The sequence below is a fragment of the Salmo trutta genome, unplaced genomic scaffold (assembly GCF_901001165.1).
Source record: "Salmo trutta unplaced genomic scaffold, fSalTru1.1, whole genome shotgun sequence".
NCBI lineage: Eukaryota > Metazoa > Chordata > Actinopteri > Salmoniformes > Salmonidae > Salmo > Salmo trutta.
In genome coordinates, this window is record NW_021822244.1 from 415516 (window position 1) to 437330 (window position 21815).

General features: G+C 45.2%; 1 protein-coding gene across 2 annotated transcripts; it reads right to left on the reverse strand.

Annotated features, from left to right (window-relative positions):
• Positions 1 to 1904: 1904 nt before the first annotated feature.
• On the reverse strand, positions 1905 to 19569 carry LOC115181401 (TBC1 domain family member 31-like). 2 transcript variants are annotated; one of them, XM_029743332.1, is made up of 22 exons: positions 19173 to 19569; positions 18802 to 18948; positions 18594 to 18709; positions 18198 to 18376; positions 17874 to 18025; positions 17570 to 17729; positions 17160 to 17360; positions 16837 to 16998; positions 16310 to 16389; positions 15624 to 15770; positions 15099 to 15232; positions 14772 to 14905; positions 14384 to 14563; positions 12268 to 12500; positions 11905 to 12057; positions 8564 to 8699; positions 5764 to 5856; positions 5414 to 5554; positions 5122 to 5316; positions 3586 to 3739; positions 2415 to 2564; positions 1905 to 2064 (listed from the first exon to the last, which is right to left on the reverse strand). In XM_029743332.1, exons 1-22 carry the CDS (start codon positions 19244 to 19246, stop codon positions 1940 to 1942), a joined length of 3246 nt encoding a protein of 1081 aa, XP_029599192.1. In that variant the 5' UTR covers positions 19247 to 19569; the 3' UTR covers positions 1905 to 1939. The 2 variants fall into 2 exon arrangements, 1 of the variants encoding a protein (XP_029599192.1); XR_003873403.1 differs by lacking the exons at positions 1905 to 2064; positions 2415 to 2564; positions 3586 to 3739 and adding an exon at positions 4885 to 4993 and having other exon boundaries at positions 5043 to 5316.
• Positions 19570 to 21815: the final 2246 nt, after the last annotated feature.

Genomic DNA, 21815 nt, shown 5'->3' on the forward strand with positions numbered 1-21815 from the left:
TGTGTGTCGTGGTTACTGGGAGGTGGTAGAGTTTGTGTGTCATGGTTACTGGGAGGTGGTAGAGTTTGTGTCGTGGTTACTGGTTACTGGGAGGTGGTAGAGTTTGTGTGTCGTGGTTACTGGGAGGTGGTAGAGTTTGTGTGTCGTGGTTACTGGTTACTGGGAGGTGGTAGAGTTTGTGTCGTGGTTACTGGGAGGTGGTAGAGTTTGTCGTGGTTACTGGTTACTGGGAGGTGGTAGAGTTTGTCGTGGTTACTGGTTACTGGGAGGTGGTAGAGTTTGTGTCGTGGTTACTGGGAGGTGGTAGAGTTTGTGTCGTGGTTACTGGGAGGTGGTAGAGTTTGTGTGTCGTGGTTACTGGTTACTGGGAGGTGGTAGAGTTTGTGTGTCGTGGTTACTGGGAGGTGGTAGAGTTTGTGTGTCGTGGTTACTGGGAGGTGGTAGAGTTTGTGTCGTGGTTACTGGTTACTGGGAGGTGGTAGAGTTTGTCGTGGTTACTGGGAGGTGGTAGAGTTTGTGTGTCGTGGTTACTGGGAGGTGGTAGAGTTTGTGTGTCGTGGTTACTGGTTACTGGGAGGTGGTAGAGTTTGTGTCGTGGTTACTGGGAGGTGGTAGTTTGTGTGTCGTGGTTACTGGTTACTGGGAGGTGGTAGAGTTTGTCGTGGTTACTGGTTACTGGGAGGTGGTAGAGTTTGTGTCGTGGTTACTGGGAGGTGGTAGAGTTTGTCGTGGTTACTGGTTACTGGGAGGTGGTAGAGTTTGTGTCCTGGTTACTGGGAGGTGGTAGAGTTTGTGTGTCGTGGTTACTGGTTACTGGGAGGTGGTAGAGTTTGTGTCCTGGTTACTGGGAGGTGGTAGAGTGTGTGTCGTGGTTACTGGTTACTGGGAGGTGGTAGAGTTTGTGTCGTGGTTACTGGTTTCCTGGGAGGTGGTAGAGTTTGTGTGTCGTGGTTACTGGGAGGTGGTAGAGTTTGTCGTGGTTACTGGGAGGTGGTAGAGTTTGTGTGTCGTGGTTACTGGGAGGTGGTAGAGTTTGTGTGTCGTGGTTACTGGTTATTGGGAGGTGGTAGAGTTTGTGTGTCGTGGTTACTGGGAGGTGGTAGAGTTTGTGTCGTGGTTACTGGTTACTGGGAGGTGGTAGAGTTTGTCGTGGTTACTGGTTACTGGGAGGTGGTAGAGTTTGTCGTGGTTACTGGTTACTGGGAGGTGGTAGAGTTTGTGTCGTGGTTACTGGGAGGTGGTAGTTTGTGTGTCGTGGTTACTGGTTACTGGGAGGTGGTAGAGTTTGTGTCCTGGTTACTGGGAGGTGGTAGAGTTTGTGTGTCATGGTTACTGGTTACTGGTTACTGGGAGGTGGTAGAGTTTGTCCTGGTTACTGGGAGGTGGTAGAGTTTGTGTGTCGTGGTTACTGGTTACTGGGAGGTGGTAGAGTTTGTGTGTCGTGGTTACTGGGAGGTGGTAGAGTTTGTCGTGGTTACTGGGAGGTGGTAGAGTTTGTGTGTCGTGGTTACTGGGAGGTGGTAGAGTTTGTGTCGTGGTTACTGGGAGGTGGTAGAGTTTGTGTGTCGTGGTTACTGGGAGGTGGTAGAGTTTGTGTGTCGTGGTTACTGGGAGGTGGTAGAGTTTGTGTCGTGGTTACTGGGAGGTGGTAGAGTTTGTGTGTCGTGGTTACTGGTTACTGGCAGGTGGTAGAGTTTGTGTCGTGGTTACAGGTTACTGGGAGGTGGTAGAGTGTTTGTGTCGTGGTTACAGGTTACTGGGAGGTGGTAGAGTTTGTGTCGTGGTTAATGGGAGGTGGTAGAGTTTGTGTCGTGGTTAATGGGAGGTGGTAGAGTTTGTGTCGTGGTTAATGGGAGGTGGTAGAGTTTGTGTCGTGGTTAATGGGAGGTGGTAGAGTTTGTGTCGTGGTTACTGGGAGGTGGTAGAGTTTGTGTCGTGGTTAATGGGAGGTGGTAGAGTTTGAGTTTTTGCCGCGGGCCGCCAGTTTCTGTCGCAGCTCTCTGATGTCCTGCATCAACTCCCTCTCTCTGCAGTCCAGCTCCCCTCGACCCCGGTCCAGAGAGACTGAGAAAACAAGACATCACAGGACTCTTCAGGGACTTACTGTATGGATGTACACTCAGCAAGATTACAGTGGGAACGGGCACATTGGGAACACTGAATGTCTTGGTAGATCTGAATTCTGTTGATATTTTCTGCTGGAGTACAGATCTGGAAAAGCCTGTAAATATGGTGGTAGAAACAGTGACTGTAGATTTTTCTATTGTTATTGACTGTACATTTGTAACTGTTGTTTTTGTCGCACTGCTTTGCTTTATCTTGGCCAGGTCGCAGTTGTAAATGAGAACTTGTTCTCAACTGGCCTACCTGGTGAAATAAATAAAAATGTGGTACGGACAGTCAGAAACACTCACAGCAAGTGGAGTCGTCTGAGGTGGACTGGTTGTTTAGACAGATGTTGTTGGGACTGTGACGTTGTTGAGACTGACCAGGAGAAGCAACAGGATTGTGAAGCAGGCCACTAGTAGAGCACGGAGACCTGGCTCTCATCTCCCACTGTTGACCTGCCAAAACACACTGTATTAGTCACCAACACCCCATACACTGCAACCTTCAACATCAACTATTAGCTTAGAGGAACACTAACCTTCAACATCAACTATTAGCTTAGAGGAACACTAACCTTCCACATCAACTATTAGCTTAGAGGAACACTGTAACCTTCAACATCAACTATTAGCTTAGAGGAACACTGCAACCTTCAACATCAACTATTAGCTTAGAGGAACACTGCAACCTTCAACATCAACTATTAGCTTAGAGGAACACTGCAACATCAACATCAACTATTAGCTTAGAGGAACACTGCAACCTTCAACATCAACTATTAGCTTAGAGGAACACTGCAACCTTCAACATCAACTATTAGCTTAGAGGAACACTGTAACCTTCAACATCAACTATTAGCTTAGAGGAACACTGTAACCTTCAACATCAACTATTAGCTTAGAGGAACACTGTAACCTTCAACATCAACTATTAGCTTAGAGGAACACTGTAACCTTCAACATCAACTATTAGCTTAGAGGAACACTGCAACATCAACTATTAGCTTAGAGGAACACTGCAACCTTCAACATCAACTATTAGCTTAGAGGAACACTGCAACCTTCAACATCAACTATTAGCTTAGAGGAACACTGCAACCTCAACATCAACTATTAGCTTAGAGGAACACTGTAACCTTCAACAACTATTAGCTTAGAGGAACACTGCAACCTTCAACATCAACTATTAGCTTAGAGGAACACTGCAACCTTCAACATCAACTATTAGCTTGGAGGAACACGGCAACATCAACTATTTCCTCAGAACATTGACATCTTCAACATGAACCATTGGCTTAGAGGAACACTGAAACCTTAGGTGACAGGACTGTGGTGTAGTAGTGTGGGTGGTGGGGTAGAATGCTCAGCATACTACAGATAGATATAGAATGTATAGGGAGGACCTGACTGCCTATTCTCTCCACAACACAGAATCATGTCTGTTCTACAAAATATATTTCTATGGGGCTGGGCTCACTGAGTGAGTGGTCCTGGCTCCTGCGGAGGTTGTCTCTGTGCTGCTCGGTCTCCTCTTCCTCTTGGCTGAGGAAGACTCTCCGGTTGGCCTCAGCTGTGGCTGCAGCCTGCCTCTCCTCCGCTAGCTGGGCCTTCTGAGACACCACCTCCTCCCACTGAAACACACAATGGCTGAACACACTACACTCCTCCCGCTGAACCCACCCCCTCCCCCCCTCCCGCTGAACCCACCCCCTCCCGCTGAACCCACCCCCTCCCGCCTCCCGCTGAACCCACCCCCTCCTCCCACCATAAATCAATGACACAAGCATGCCCAGTGTAAGAGCCTTCAGTTGATCAAGAGGTACAGCAACTAACAGGACTCTCCATGACCTACTGTATATACCCTCTACATCATCTCTCCTCCTACCCTCTGTCCCTCCATGACCTACTGTATATACCCTCTACATCATCTCTCCTCCTACCCTCTGTCCCTCCATGACCTACTGTATATACCCTCTACATCATCTCTCCTCCTACCCTCCATGACCTACTGTATATACCCTCTACATCTCTCCTCCTACCCTCTGTCCCTCCATGACCTACTGTATATACCCTCTACAGCATCTCTCCTCCTACCCTCTGTCCCTCCATGACCTACTGTATATACCCTCTACATCTCTCCTCCTACCCTCTGTCCCTCCATGACCTACTGTATATACCCTCTACATCATCTCTCCTCCTACCCTCTGTCCCTCCATGACCTACTGTATATACCCTCTACATCACCTCTCCTCCTACCCTCTGTCCCTCCATGACCTACTGTATATACCCTCCACATCATCTCTCCTCCTACCCTCCATGACCTACTGTATATACCCTCTACATCATCTCTCCTCCTACCCTCTGTCCCTCCATGACCTACTGTATATACCCTCTACATCATCTCTCCTCCTACCCTCTGTCCCTCCATGACCTACTGTATATACCCTCCTCTACATCATCTCTCCTCCTACCCTCCATGACCTACTGTATATACCCTCTACATCATCTCTCCTCCTACCCTCTGTCCCTCCATGACCTACTGTATATACCCTCTACATCATCTCTCCTCCTACCCTCTGTCCCTCCATGACCTACTGTATATACCCTCTATATCATCTCTCCTCCTACCCTCTGTCCCTCCATGACCTACTGTATATACCCTCTACATCATCTCTCCTCCTACCCTCTGTCCCTCCATGACCTACTGTATATACCCTCTACATCATCTCTCCTCCTACCCTCTGTCCCTCCATGACCTACTGTATATACCCTCCTCTACATCATCTCTCCTCCTACCCTCTGTCCCTCCATGACCTACTGTATATACCCTCTACATCATCTCTCCTCCTACCCTCTGTCCCTCCATGACCTACTGTATATACCCTCTACATCTCTCCTCCTACCCTCTGTCCCTCCATGACCTACTGTATATACCCTCTACATCATCTCTCCTCCTACCCTCTGTCCCTCCATGACCTACTGTATATACCCTCTACATCATCTCTCCTCCTACCCTCTGTCCCTCTACATCCTCCATGATGTTAACCAGCTGCTGCTCCTTGGTGCGGGTCTCTCTGTGTAGTCCAGCCAGATGGTGGTAGTGTCTGTCCCGGTCTGCATCCTCCTGGTCTAGACGCCTCATCACCTCAGCCTGCCACTCGGTGTCCACTCCCAGCTGGCCTGCTTCAGCTAAACACTCCTCTAGAACCTGAGACGTGGAGGAGATCAGTCTCTCTCTTTCCAATCATTGTTTAATAACCCCCTATATTTCAGTCTCAGGAAGTATACAGTAGATGAATGCTGACCTTCTTGGTTCCCAGGCTGACGTCAGTGTCGTTGTTAAGGAGGTGTTGGAAGGTGGTCTCCTCAACCTCTGACCTGTGTCTCCTGGTATCCACCTCTGCTCTGACCTCCTGAGTCACACGCACCTGCTCCTTGGCCAGTTGCTACAACACAAGGATTACATCATGACATTACGGTCTGGTGAATGAAGATCAAGCCATATTGTAACTGGATAGCGTTAAAATGGCCAATGTTAAATTACGTGTGGTGTCTTAACTTTATGCTGCAAGGAATATAATGTGAATGACAAGATAGTGTTTGTCTCAGGGGCAGGTCTCTGCACATCGTTGCTGTGATGAGGACAGTCACTGACCTGTTCAAACAGCCGTCTCTGTGCTTCCAGCTCCATCTGTCTGACTTGTATATCCTGTACTGCTGCTGCCGTCTCCTGGTCTCTGGTGTTCATCTGGCCCCAACAAACACCCCATTATATACAGTAGAGGACATATAGACACACCATTATATACAGTAGAGGACATAGACACCCCATTATATACAGTAGAGGACATATAGACACCCCATTATTTACAGTAGAGGACATAGACACCCCATTACATATAGCCACCCCATTATATACAGTAGTGGACATATAGACACCCCATTATATACAGTAGAGGACATATAGACACCTCAGTATATACAGTAGAGAACATATAGACACCTCAGTATATACAGTAGAGGACATAGACACCCCATTATATACAGTAGAGGACATATAGACACCCCATTATATATAGACACCCCATTATATACAGTAGAGGACATATAGGACACCCCATTATATACAGTAGAGGACATATAGACACCCCATTATAGACAGTAGAGGACATATAGACACCTCAGTATATACAGTAGAGGACATATAGACACCCCATTATATACAGTAGAGGACATATAGACACCCCATTATATATAGACACCCCATTATATACAGTAGAGGACATATAGACACCCCATTATATACAGTAGAGGACATATAGACACCCCATTATATATAGACACCCCATTATATACAGTAGAGGACATATAGACACCCCATTATATACAGTAGAGGACATATAGACACCCCATTATATACAGTAGAGGACATATAGACACCCCATTATATACAGTAGAGGACATATAGACACTCCATTATATACAGTAGAGGACATATAGACACCCCATTATATACAGTAGAGGACATATAGACACCCCATTATATACAGTAGAGGACATATAGACACCCCATTATATACAGTAGAGGACATATAGACACCCCATTATAGACAGTAGAGGACATATAGACACCTCAGTATATACAGTAGAGGACATATAGACACCCCATTATATACAGTAGAGGACATATAGACACCCCATTATATATAGACACCCCATTATATACAGTAGAGGACATATAGACACCCCATTATATACAGTAGAGGACATATAGACACCCCATTATATATAGACACCCCATTATATACAGTAGAGGACATATAGACACCCCATTATATACAGTAGAGGACATATAGACACCCCATTATATACAGTAGAGGACATATAGATACCCCATTATATATAGACACCCTATTATATACAGTAGTGGACATATAGACACCCCATTATATACAGTAGAGGACATATAGACACCCCATTATATACAGTAGAGGACATATAGACACCCCATTATATACAGTAGAGGACAGACACCCCATTATATATAGACACCCCATTATATACAGTAGAGGACATATAGACACCCCATTATATACAGTAGAGGACATATAGACACCCCATTATATACAGTATAGGACATATAGACACCCCATTATATACAGTATAGGACATATAGACACCCCATTATATACAGTAGAGGACATATAGACACCCCATTATATACAGTAGAGGACATATAGACACCCCATTATATATAGTAGAGGACATATAGACACCTCAGTATATACAGTAGAGGACATATAGACACCTCAGTATAGACAGTAGAGGACATATAGACACCCCATTATATATAGACACCCCACTATATACAGTAGAGGACATATATACACCCCATTATATACAGTAGAGGACATAGACACACCATTATATACAGTAGAGGACATATAGACACCCCATTATATACAGTAGAGGACATATAGACACCCCATTATATACAGTAGAGGACATATAGACACCCCATTATATACAGTAGTGGACATATAGACACCTCAGTATATACAGTAGAGGACATATAGACACCCCATTATATACAGTAGAGGACATATAGACACCCCATTATATACAGTAGAGGACATATAGACACCCCATTATAGACAGTAGAGGACATATAGACACCTCAGTATATACAGTAGAGAACATATAGACACACCATTATATACAGTATAGGACATATAGACACCCCATTATATATAGACACCCCACTATATACAGTAGAGGACATATAGACACCCCATTATATACAGTAGAGGACATAGACACACCATTATATACAGTAGAGGACATATAGACACCCCATTATATACAGTAGAGGACATATAGACACCCCATTATATACAGTAGAGGACATATAGACACCCCATTATATACAGTAGAGGACATATAGACACCCCATTATATATAGACACCCCATTATATACAGTAGAGGACATATAGACACCCCATTATATACAGTAGAGGACATATAGACACCCCATTATATACAGTAGAGGACATATAGACACCTCAGTATATACAGTAGAGGACATATAGACACCCCATTATATACAGTAGAGGACATATAGACACCTCAGTATATACAGTAGAGGACATATAGACACCCCATTATATACAGTAGAGGACATATAGACACCCCATTATATACAGTAGAGGACATATAGACACCCCATTATATATAGACACCCCATTATATACAGTAGAGGACATATAGACACCCCATTATATACAGTAGAGGACATATAGACACCCCATTATATACAGTAGAGGACATATAGACACCCCATTATATACAGTAGAGGACATATAGACACATTACACACAACATAAAAGGATGGTTGAAAGAATGAATCTCTTCATTCCATATTAAATACAGGGCGGTGACTGAAGTGAAAACAGACCTTCCTCTGTATCTGCTCGTCCAGTCTGTGTAGTTCAGTCAGTCTCTGGTCCTGCTGGTGTTTCAGGAAGCGTCTCCTGGCAGCATCCATCAACTGGAGCTCCTTCACCTTCAACTCACGCTTCATGGCTGTTAACCTGGAGACACATTACAGACTGTCAGGGAGACTAACCTGGAGACACATTACAGACTGTCAGAGAGACTAACCTGGGGACACATTACAGACTGTCAGAGAGACTAACCTGGGGACACATTACAGACTGTCAGAGAGACTAACCTGGAGACACATTACAGACTGTCAGGGAGACTAACCTGGAGACACATTACAGACTGTCAGAGAGACTAACCTGGAGACACATTACAGACTGTCAGAGAGACTAACCTGGAGACACATTACAGACTGTCAGAGAGACTAACCTGGAGACACATTACAGACTGTCAGAGAGACTAACCTGGAGACACATTACAGACTGTCAGGGAGACTAACCTGGAGACACATTACAGGTTGTCAGAGAGACTAACCTGGAGACACATTACAGACTGTCAGGGAGACTAACCTGGAGACACATTACAGACTGTCAGAGAGACTAACTTGGGGACACATTAGGCTGTCAGAGACTAACCTAGAGACACATTACAGACTGTCGTCAGAGAGACTAACCTGGAGACACATTACAGACTGTCAGAGAGACTAACCTGGGGACACATTACAGACTGTCAGAGAGACTAACCTGGAGACACATTACAGACTGTCAGAGAGACTAACCTGGGGACACATTACAGACTGTCAGAGAGACTAACCTGGGGACACATTACAGACTGTCAGAGAGACTAACCTGGGGACACATTACAGACTGTCAGAGAGACTAACCTGGGGACACAGACTGTCAGAGAGACTGACCTTGGAACAGGGACCTCAAGTCTATTTCAGCTTAATTAGTGACATCACATTTAATGGGCTTGTACCAAGTAATTTATGAGGATCAATAACTATGACATGAGAGTCACATTACCTCAGAATGTACTTCCTTCTGAGGATCCTGACTGAATATGATGCAGACACAGTTCTGGCTTGGAAAGAGGGGGACCTAGTCAAATTGGACAACTGAATGTATTCAACTGTGTCTTCCTCTCTGAATCTGCCTTAATCGACATCCACGTCTTCGGCGCCCGGGGAACCGTGGGTTAACTGCCTTGCTCAATGGATTCGATCTAGCAACCTTTCAGTTGCTCTAACCACTAGTCTACCTGCCTGCCCCATACACTCTAACCACTAGTCTACCTGCCTGCCCCTACACTCTAACCACTAGTCTACCTGCCGCCCCTACACTCTAACCACTAGTCTACCTGCCTGCCCCTACACTCTAACCACTAGTCTACCTGCCGTCCCTACGCTCTAACCACTAGGCTACCTGCCTGCCCCTACACTCTAACCACTAGTCTACCTGCCTGTCCCTACACTCTAACCACTAGGCTACCTGCCGCCCCTACACTCTAACCATTAGTCTACCTGCCGCCCCTACACTCTAACCACTAGTCTACCTGCCGCCCCTACACTCTAACCACTAGTCTACCTGCCGTCCCTACACTCTAACCACTAGTCTACCTGCCTGCCCCTACACTCTAACCACTAGTCTACCTGCCGTCCCTACACTCTAACCACTAGTCTACCTGCCGTCCCTACGCTCTAACCACTAAGCTACCTGCCTGCCCCTACACTCTAACCACTAGTCTACCTGCCTGTCCCTACACTCTAACCACTAGTCTACCTGCCGCCCCTACACTCTAACCACTAGTCTACCTGCCTGCCCCTACACTCTAACCACTAGTCTACCTGCCTGCCCCTACACTCTAACCACTAGTCTACCTGCCGCCCCATACACTCTAACCACTAGTCTACCTGCCGCCCCTACACTCTAACCACTAGTCTACCTGCCGCCCCTACACTCTAACCACTAGTCTACCTGCCTGCCCCTACACTCTAACCACTAGTCTACCTGCCGTCCCTACGCTCTAACCACTAGGCTACCTGCCTGCCCCTACACTCTAACCACTAGTCTACCTGCCTGTCCCTACACTCTAACCACTAGGCTACCTGCCGCCCCTACACTCTAACCACTAGTCTACCTGCCGCCCCTACACTCTAACCACTAGTCTACCTGCCGCCCCTACACTCTAACCACTAGTCTACCTGCCGTCCCTACACTCTAACCACTAGTCTACCTGCCTGCCCCTACACTCTAACCACTAGTCTACCTGCCGTCCCTACGCTCTAACCACTAGTCTACCTGCCGTCCCTACGCTCTAACCACTAAGCTACCTGCCTGCCCCTACACTCTAACCACTAGTCTACCTGCCTGTCCCTACACTCTAACCACTAGTCTACCTGCCGCCCCTACACTCTAACCACTAGTCTACCTGCCTGCCCCTACACTCTAACCACTAGTCTACCTGCCTGCCCCTACACTCTAACCACTAGTCTACCTGCCGCCCCATACACTCTAACCACTAGGCTACCTGCCGCCCCATACACTCTAACCACTAGGCTACCTGCCACCCCTACGCTCTAACCACTAGTCTACCTGCCTGCCCCTACGCTCTAACCACTAGTCTACCTGCCTGCCCCTACACTCTAACCACTAGTCTACCTGCCGTCCCTACACTCTAACCACTAGTCTACCTGCCTGTCCCTACACTCTAACCACTAGTCTACCTGCCTGCCCCTACACTCTAACCACTAGTCTACCTGCCTGCCCCTACACTCTAACCACTAGGCTACCTGCCACCCCTACGCTCTAACCACTAGTCTACCTGCCGTCCCTACACTCTAACCACTAGGCTACCTGCCGTCCCTACACTCTAACCACTAGTCTACCTGCCTGCCCCTACACTCTAACCACTAGTCTACCTGCCTGCCCCTACACTCTAACCACTAGTCTACCTGCCGTCCCTACACTCTAACCACTAGTCTACCTGCCTGCCCCTACACTCTAACCACTAGTCTACCTGCCTGCCCCTACACTCTAACCACTAGTCTACCTGCCTGCCCCTACACTCTAACCACTAGTCTACCTGCCGCCCCTACACTCTAACCACTAGTCTACCTGCCTGCCCCTACACTCTAACCACTAGTCTACCTGCCTGCCCCTACACTCTAACCACTAGTCTACCTGCCTGCCCCTACGCTCTAACCACTAGTCTACCTGCCCGCCCCTACACTCTAACCACTAGTCTATCTGCCGCCCCTACACTCTAACCACTAGGCGACCTGCCTGCAGTGAATGATTGATGTAGTAATAAATTGGCATACATAGATGACTGTATGTGTGTCTGTTCTCTGACCTGGTTCTCTGTTCAGCCAGCTTGCTCTCCTCCTGCTGTAGGATGTCCCTGCGTTTCTCCTCAGCCTGCTGCAGTAACTCCTGCTGGGTGTACCACGCCTCGTCCTCAGCCTGCCTCTGAACCACCTCCGCACGCAGCTCCTGCACCGCCTGCCTGGAGAGACACACACACACATCTGACACTGTTATTTGACACAAATACTAAAGAAGGCTTTGACCGAAACGTCCGTGTCAAGCTTTTTCCCTGCTACTGCAAGAAAAACAGAGATAAGATATTAAGATTTGACTTTGTGTGAACCTTATTGTCTTTGCCGGTGTTCTAGAATGCCACAGAAAGGATAAGATGCCAATGATACAATCTGACCTCTCTCTGAGGTAGTCCACCTCCTGCTGGCGTATCCTCTCTCTCTCCTGAGACTGGTACTCCACTATGTAGGTGGGGTACTTGTTGAAGACAGGGTACTGTCCCCTGGTCAGAGGCTGAAAGTCATCCAGCATGTTCCTGGGGTGGATGTCTGCTGGGGTGCTCTCCATCAGCCTGTATGTCTCCTTTATCGCGGCGCTGACGTCCAGGTTGTTACGGTGATGGAAGAAATACTGGGAGAGAGAGAGGGAGGGAGGGAGGGAGAGAATCAAGTGTGCATTTTTCCCTTTATGAAGAAGAAGGTAAATATACTGTAGCTGCAAGAAGCAATGAACAGGGTTCATAGGATGGCAGAAAGGACACCTGGGTAATAGTTTCCTATTTTTTTTTTAAGATATCAATGCCAAACTTAACATGGTTCCTCATGGTAATGTCTCTGATGACCCTAAAAAGTTCCAAGTTCACAGGCCATTGTGGAGTGGATTTACAAAGGATTTAAAATGGACTCTTAAGTTTTGATTTCCTGATTTATCAATAACTCAGCCGTCTCTTAAAAAAAACGTTTTGCTTAAGGTTTACCAAAATGTCCCAGATTCAGGAAAATATATCCTGACAGACCTTATGGCAGAATCGCATTAGTGGAAACCAAGACTGTTCTCAGGGAAAGCTGGGTTGTAGCTAGATATGTTAAGAGTCGTGTCGGGGAAAATGTATAGTATTTTAGCTAACCCTAAACCTAATTTTACTAACCTACCATGTTAATTCTCCTAACCTGCTGCATACGTTCTCTTAACCTGCTGCGAAAAGTCACTTCTTCTAGTCAAAACCGGCAGACCTGCCCTGAGAACAGTGCGAGTATCCACTCATGCGAAAGTGCTTTGATGGGTCCTTGAGGCAAATTTGTTCAGCATGAGGAAAGATACCTACATACAAAGTTCCAAGTCTCTAGGTCAAGGGGTATTCAACTGGGGGTGAACACATTTTGAATGACATACCTACAGTAGAAAAGAGGAGAATATCTTCATTCTAATGATGTCAATTTTATTTCTCAACTCCTTATAATGAACCAATCACACTCATTGGAGTAGCTGACACAGGCTTTGAAAAAGCCCCTGCTAATAGGCTACCAGTTCGACAAGTACCGATGGCTGCTGGTAGGATTTCTGGACTTGGACATTCCTGTTTTGCCAACAACATGGCTAACCTTTGTTTAACCAGCTAAACAGCTGCTCTTAGGAAACAGGATTTTGGAATTAACACTTCCTCTTCCAATTATAAATGTGTTGAGGTCAAATAATGAAACTCTATTTACCAAATCTATTCATTTTAAAATGTTAATCACTTCTCCTTGACATTATCATTCATCTGATGATAAGACGTGTACATTTACATGTATTTATTTTTGCTAACATATGATGGGGGTCCCTGGGAAGGAGTCCATGGAAGGAGTCCCTGGGAAGGAGTCCCTGGCCAATGAAAGTGTCCTTTCCCGTGGTTTATATAAAACATCTTACCATAAACCTTCCCATGGTTTATATAAAACATCTTACCTCAGACCTTCCCATGGTTTATATAAAACATCTTACCTCATCTTCCCATGGTTTATATAAAACATCTTACCTCATCTCCCCATGGTTTATATAAAACATCTTACCTCAAACCTTCCCATGGTTTATATAAAACATCTTACCTCAAACCTTCCCATGGTTTATATAAAACATCTTACCTCAAACCTTCCCATGGTTTATATAAAACATCTTACCTCATCTCCCCATGGTTTATATAAAACATCTTACCTCAAACCTTCCCATGGTTTATATAAAACATTTTACCTCATCTCCCCATGGTTTACATAAAACATCTTACTGTAAACCTTCCCATGGTTTATATAAAACATCTTACTGTAAACCATCCCATGGTTTACATAAAACACCTTACCTCAAACCTTCCCATGGTTTATATAAAACATCTTACCTCAAACCTTCCCATGGTTTATATAAAACATCTTACCTCAAACCTTCCCATGGTTTATATAAAACATCTTACCTCATCTTCCCATGGTTTATATAAAACATCTTACCTCAGACCTTCCCATGGTTTATATAAAACATCTTACCTCAAAGTCCTCTTTGTGGCTGCAGAGCAGTAGTGGAGCGCGGCAGCAGGTGACATAGGAGACCACAGATACCAATAAGAAGGCAGGATGGTTAGAGAAGACGTTGTCAAACAGTTTGAGCCACTCATCTCTGGTCAGCACCTCAGAGAACAGAGTCTCTAACAGGGGCCACACATACAGCTGGAGGAGAGGGGGGGAGAGAGATAGAGGTTATTAAAGCGTTTCAGCCACTTTTCTCTGGTCAACATCTCAGAGAACAGAGTCTCTAACAGCGAATGGAAATGTATCACTGAACGCTTGTTTGTGGGAGCAGATATAAAACAACTATACAATACTAGTGTCATTATAATACAGTGGTAACGAGCGTTTAAGAAGTCGGTCGTCTCACCTGAGAGGTGACTCCACAGTCGATGAGGTGCTGCAGCAGTTCCTTGTCATGGTGAGCCAGAACATTCTCTGCCATGCTCAGTATGTTGAGAGGAGGGTTGGGGAAGTATTCAAACCAGTGCTGGCACCAGTTCACTGCAAAGGACAAACAAAACTGTCGATACCCTATTTTACAACCAAAGTGCAACAACAAAGTTACATAAACAAGGTACACAAAAAAGAAAATTGAAAAAGTGACAAATATTCAGCAACTCTAAGTTAGCAAACAGGGCCGACATGAAAGGACAAGTGAAACAGGATTCAGTTTCTAGTACTGTATGTACACTACCTATAGTGGTGGCAACCACTTCAAAACAGAGCAGTGGGTTATTCTGGAAGAGCTTGACGAAGGGAAACGCCACCAGAGGGAGGTAGTCCGTCTCTCCAAAGATGGCCGCCCAGTGGGCTAGTGCAGACAACACTCTGTAGGCAGACAAGAGATGGAAATGACAGCACTGTCAGATATACCCATCATGATTCATGGAAATGACAGCACTGTCAGATATACCCATCATGATTCATGGAAATGACAGCACTGTCAGATATACCCATCATGATTCATGGAAATGACAGCACTGTCAGATATACCCATCATGATTCATGGAAATGACAGCACTGTCAGATATACCCATCATGATTCATGGAAATGACAGCACTGTCAGATATACCCATCACAATAATGAATCATCAAGGACGTTTTGATAAAAATTGAAGAACCATTAACTATTAATAATTCCAGATCATCTGAACGTGCCCATGCCAGGCCAACATGACAGCAGGCCCATAGTGCCAGCCAGGTAAGTGGTAAGTATACCTTTGAAGTCCCCGCTGCAGTTTGTGGCTCTTGATGGGGTATCGCTCCTGGATGCTGAGGTAGGCAGAGTGCAGGCCTTTATCGGTCAGACTGCTGAAGGCTGCGTGGTTCTCTGGCAGACGCAGGAGGGACCTCCACACAAACATCCTGAGGAGAAATAAACGCATGATCATCGTAAAGGAAACGGTTTACTGTAGTGTATAAAGGAGCACCGTTTACTGTAGTGTATAAAGGAGCACCGTTTACTGTAGTGTATAAAGGAGCACCGTTTACTGTAGTGTATAAAGGAGCACCGTTTACTGTAGTGTATAAAGGAGCACCGTTTACTGTAGTGTATAAAGGAGCACCGTTTACTGTAGTGTATAAAGGAGCACCGTTTACTGTAGTGTATAAAGGAGCACCGTTTACTGTAGTGTATAAAGGAGCACCGTTTACTGTAGTGTATAAAGGAGCACCGTTTACTGTAGTGTATAAAGGAGCACCGTTTACTGTAGTGTATAAAGGAGCACCGTTTACTGTAGTGTATAAAGGAGCACCGTTTACTGTAGTGTATAAAGGAGCACCGTTTACTGTAGTGTATAAAGGAGCACCGTTTACTGTAGTGTATAAGGAGCACATTTGTATGTTGCTGCCCCTCATTAAAACTGTGACACCTTGGCCCTGATTCCTGATTTGTAGTTAGTTACCTGTATTTAGCTGGATATTCTCCAAATGCCTTCAGTAACGTCACAAGTCTCTTCTTGTTTAGACCGTCAGGCAGTTCATTCTGAAAAAGAAAATCCACAAATCAGTTGAACGCCTCACTTGATTCAAAAGAACATCATTCAAAATTTGGATGAGGAAAACCAATGGTAAAATCACGAGACAGCACGGCTCCAGACCAGAGAACTAAATAAGGTCATGCTATTATACGGTCACTATGAGATTATACCACAAGTATCTATGCTTCTGTCTGCCAGGTGTTTCTGCATGCTCTACAGATGTAGGCTCTTAATTTGAGGCAGTTTGCTACAGAGGGAAAATAATCCTGGAGCAACAGGAAATGTGAATTATAATATGGATTATAATTAATGGACATTTTTTGTACGGGTCAAAATCTGACATTTTCAAGGGGAAATTACAAACTTGAGAAGCCTTTTAAAACCTTGAATACAAGTTCGCATTTCCTGTTGTGCAACAAAAGAGTGATCCAATGAATATCCTACATCTGTACCTCTTTATCCTCTGTCATGGGGACAGCTGGAGGCCTCAGGACTTTGGTATTGACTCGTCGACCAGAGGTTTTGGCCGGCCGCTGGACCGCTTCTGACTTCACCTTCATCGTCAGAGCCGAACACTCTCCACCAGACACCACTTTGACCAGGGATGGAGGAGGCTAGGAGAGGATGACGAGTGGCTCAGGGGAAGGCAGAAACATGACTGATGTGTGCTAATCTAAAAACTACACAGATGAAACAAAGCTGCCTGGGTCATTTAGCAAAATTCAAGGACACGTGTCAGATGAACAGCCTTTTTAATCATTCTGATGATTGCTACCTTGTTGTAGTCCTGGGTCAGACACTGAACACTGTAGATGTTCAGGCTGCCATTATCCATTATCGTGACAATATGGCGTCCGTTGGGACTGACAGTGGCTGCGGTGATGGCGTCATCATGGGATCCGATGTTGAAGAGCAGCTTGCAGGTCTGGATGTTGATGAAACGCATCACACCATCCTGACTCAGCACCCCAAGAGTCTGAAGAACAAAAACTAAATGTTTTCTCATTTACCAACCACCGAGACAAATAAAGCATGTTCTCCAAAATACATCAGTATCAGATAGCATTGGCTGTACATTGGCTGCTTTCTTGGCAAGGGTTCACTTGAAAAAGAGATGTAAAACTCAACGTGACTTCCGTGGTTAAATAAAGGATGAATAAATAGAATGAATGAATGAATACATACCTGGCTGGCCCCACCATCGAAGCTGTCTGGTAGGAACTCCAGCTGTCTGACAGTGCGGACCTTGGGAGGCATCTGGACCACTCTAAGCAGCTGCCTGGTGTCCAGACACCACAGATGGAGAAGGTTGGATCTGCCCCCTGCAGCCAGAATCTTCCCATCACTTTGAAGAGAACACAGATGGTTTTAGGAGGACATTACTGGTACTTGTTGTTCAGGGCTTATCTGTAATAGTCACAGCCCCACAGACAGACACACTTTTGTATATTAGACTTCCACTTCCACTCAACCTTTCAAAAACACACACCGTGTGACAGCAAATGCCTTGTAGTGTATCCTGGGTCCCTCATCAGGAACAGGCAGCTGGTATTTGCAGAACAACGTGTCACTCTCCCAGGCAAAGATGGAGTCATCGTTGAAACAGCTGAGGATGGTGTTACTCAGAGGAAGAAAGAACACCTAGGAAAAAAATAACACACAGTTCAAATGAATTTTCACAAATTCAGATAAACTGTTTAGAGTTCTACAAAATGTAAAATATAAAAAGGCACTGTGTGAATTTTGCCATTATGTATTTATTGTATTGTCAAATCGGAAAAATGAAATGATTCCGTTCTGTAAATGATCTAACCCTCTGTATGCCGACAGACTGACGGACATTGAGTTTCCTCTTCCTCTGGAAGGTGTCCAGGTCCCAGAGCTGAGCCGTGTCAGCTGACGTACTGATGGCGTAGCGGCCAGAGCCATGGACCGACACGGAGGATACCGCCCCCTCGTGACCCCGCATCCAGCTCACCAGCTGCTTCGTATCTGACGGAATCAAACAATCAATCAATCTGTTTATTGTTCCAATTGGCAAACACCCGGCAAAAACGCCATTATCTGATGGAATCATTGGTCTTTCAATGTACTGGAAGTTTGGGTACACAGGCAAATACACCACAGAAGATGACTTTACCCTCCTCAATTAGCTAATCAGTTCCTAACCTTTTGGAAAACAATTATGCAGCAATGTAAGGAGTCATACCTTTGTCAAAGCACTTGATGGAGTAGTCTGCAAGAGCAACCAAGAATTCCGTTGTTCTGCGCAAGTTGAAAGCCAAGGCAGTGCAAGCTTGACCAGTTTTCTGAACAAGTCTAAACCTGGAGAGAGACAGAACAGGTATGAGCACAGCCTGCACCAGTAAGAGTATTGCAATGCAATATTGTGGTGTTGACAGTGTGACATACTGCACCTGTTTCTGGTGATGTCAAAGACATAAATATTCCCATGGTGGTCTCCAGCCAGGAAAGAGTCCCCAGTAGTGTCAAAGGTGACATGAAGGAAGCGGACTGTTTTGGACTGGTAGGCAGCTGCACTGCGAATCACTGTGACCATGACCCTGTTAAAGCAAAAACTGTTATTATGGTCTACATACAAGATGCACGTCTAGCTGTCAGACAAGAATGCAAAGCACAGCTTCTATTCAAGATATGCAGAAACAAACAATAACAATCCCCTCTCGTTTACGATCAACAACACTCAACAGCCAGGCTTCACTATCACAAGGTGATGGAGACTCAACAAGTGGGTTATGAGCTAACATTATCCTTTGCAACGACCTACCCAGTATTACTTGGTGTTGGTTTTCGATGCCATACTTTTCCCTCCTCCTTGTTTCCAATGTCGGTCGTTTGCATTTTTTTTTGATGAGCAGAATTGGGGATATGATACGTTTGGATCTAGCTAGCTAGCGAGTTAGCAGTGGTAACTAATTCACAGTTGATTAGCAAGCCGGCTAGCCTGAATACCAGCCTATCGTCTGGCGGTCTGTACAGCGCGAAATTTGAAAGAACACGTTATTGCCGGTCTCCAATCGCAAGAAGAGCATTCACAAGCATATTATCGAGCAGTCAATATCCCGCTAAATTATTTATTGAGAACAAAACTAAAATGAAAGCCATAGTTATAAATCTGTCTTCAGTTAAAAAGTTGTCAGCGGTTATCTTGTCGCTTCTTGAATGACGTCAAGAATGGGATGTAAACAGTAGCAGGAATTGTGGTTACTGGAGTTCTCTACGATCAAATAGGTTAAATTGGAGGATTGGAGGTTTGAAACCTCTCTGTGTAGATGTACCACAGTTAAAAAGTTACAAGAGAGAAAAAACGAATAAATGTGATTGTTCTAAAGTCATTACTGCTAATTATAAGGGGGTGGATAACATAGCCATAGGCCATGAAGGTGGACAAGGACCAATGCCATGTCAAGTTTTGGTTTAGCAAAAAGTATGATAGATGGACACTTTCTCAAGGTGATCACAATACAATACAATATCAAATGTATCTAGCTAGCTACAGTATTTGACACCTGTCTTGTTTGCCTGCACTTTTAGCTACGCGGTTCTAATTATATACACTAACGTTGCTTTCAATTGTATTGAGACAAAATATCTTAAAGGATCATATTATTAAACAGACTTTCCAAAAGTGGGTCTGTTGTAGACCCACTTTCTCTCTGCTGACCTCATGTCAAAATAAAAGTCCTGCACGTGCACCATAAGTGGTCAAAAAAGGAATAACTTGTGGGGGGCTTTTATTTTGACATTAAGTAAGCAGAGAGAAAGTGGGTCTACAACATACCCACGTTTGGTAAGTGTGTTTAATAATACGATCCTTTAGATATTTTGTCTCAAATTCCCCAGCCATAATGACCAACCGTCCTGCCCACCGGCACAGTAGGTTCAAATGCCATTGTATTTAACTTCTGGCTTCCCACGGTATGTTTTTGTGCAACCGGCCTCACAACTGCAGACTGTGTGTAACCATGTCAGCCCAAGACCTCCATATCCGTCTTCTTCACCTACTGGATCGTCTGAGACCAGCCACCCGGACAGCTGATGAAACTGGGGGTTTGCACAACCAAAGAATTTCTGCACAAACTGTCAAAAATCGTCTCAGGGAAGCTCATCTGCGTGATCATCGTCCTCACCAGGGTCTTGTCCAGTGGAGGCTGCTGAGGGGAGGACGGCTCATTATAATGGCTGGAACGGAGCAAATGAAATGGGAACATGTGTTTGATGTATTTGATACCATTACACCTATTCTGCTCCAGCCATTACCACGAGCCCGTTCGCCACAATTAAGTTGCCACCAACCTCCTGTGGTCTTGACCTGACTGCAGTCAGTGGGCAAATGCTTACCTTCGATGGATAAATCCCGGTTTCAACTGTACCGGACAGATGGCAGAGAGCGTGTATGACGTCGTGGGGGCAAGCGGTTTGCCGATGTCAACGTTGTGAACAGAGTGCCCAATGGTGGGGTTATGGTATGGGCAGGCATAAGCTATGGACAACAAACACAATTGCATTTTATCAATGACAACTTGAATGCACAGAGATGCCATAACGAGATCCTGAGGCCCATTATCGTGCCATTCATCCGCCGCCATCACTTCATGTTTCAGCATGATAATGCACAGCCCCATGTCACAAGGATCTGTACACAATTCCTGGAAGCTGAAAATGTCCCAGTTTTTCCATGGCCTGCATACTCACCTGACATGTCAACCATTGAGCATGTTTGGGATGCTCTGGATCGACGTGTACAACAGTGTGTTCCAGTTCCTGCCAATATCCAGAAACTTCGCACAGCCATTGAAGAGAAGTGGGAAAACATTCCACAATCAACAGCCTAGTCAACTCTATGCAAAGGGAATGTGTCACGCTGCATGAGGCAAATGGTGGTGTCATCAGATATGGATCGGTTTTCTGATCCACGCCCCTACCTTTTTTTTAAAGGTTTCTTTGACCAACAGATGCATACAGTGAGGGGAAAAAGTATTTGATCCCCTGCTGATTTTGTACGTTTGCCCACTGACAAAGAAATGATCAGTCTATAATTTTAATGGTAGGTTTATTTGAACAGTGAGAGACAGAATAACAACAAAAAAATCCTGAAAAACGCATGTCAAAAATGTTATAAAAGGATTAGCATTTTAATGAGGGAAATAAATATTTGACCCCTCTGCAAAACATGACTTAGTACTTGGTGGCAAAACCCTTGTTGGCAATCACAGAGGTCAGATGTTTCTTGTAGTTGGCCACCAGGTTTGCACACATCTCAGGAGGGATTTTGTCCCACTCCTCTTTGCAGATCTTCTCCAAGTCATTAAGGTTTCGAGGCTGACGTTTGGCAACTCGAACCTTCAGCTCCCTCCACAGATTTTCTATGGGATTAAGGTCTGGAGACTGGCTAGGCCACTCCAGGACC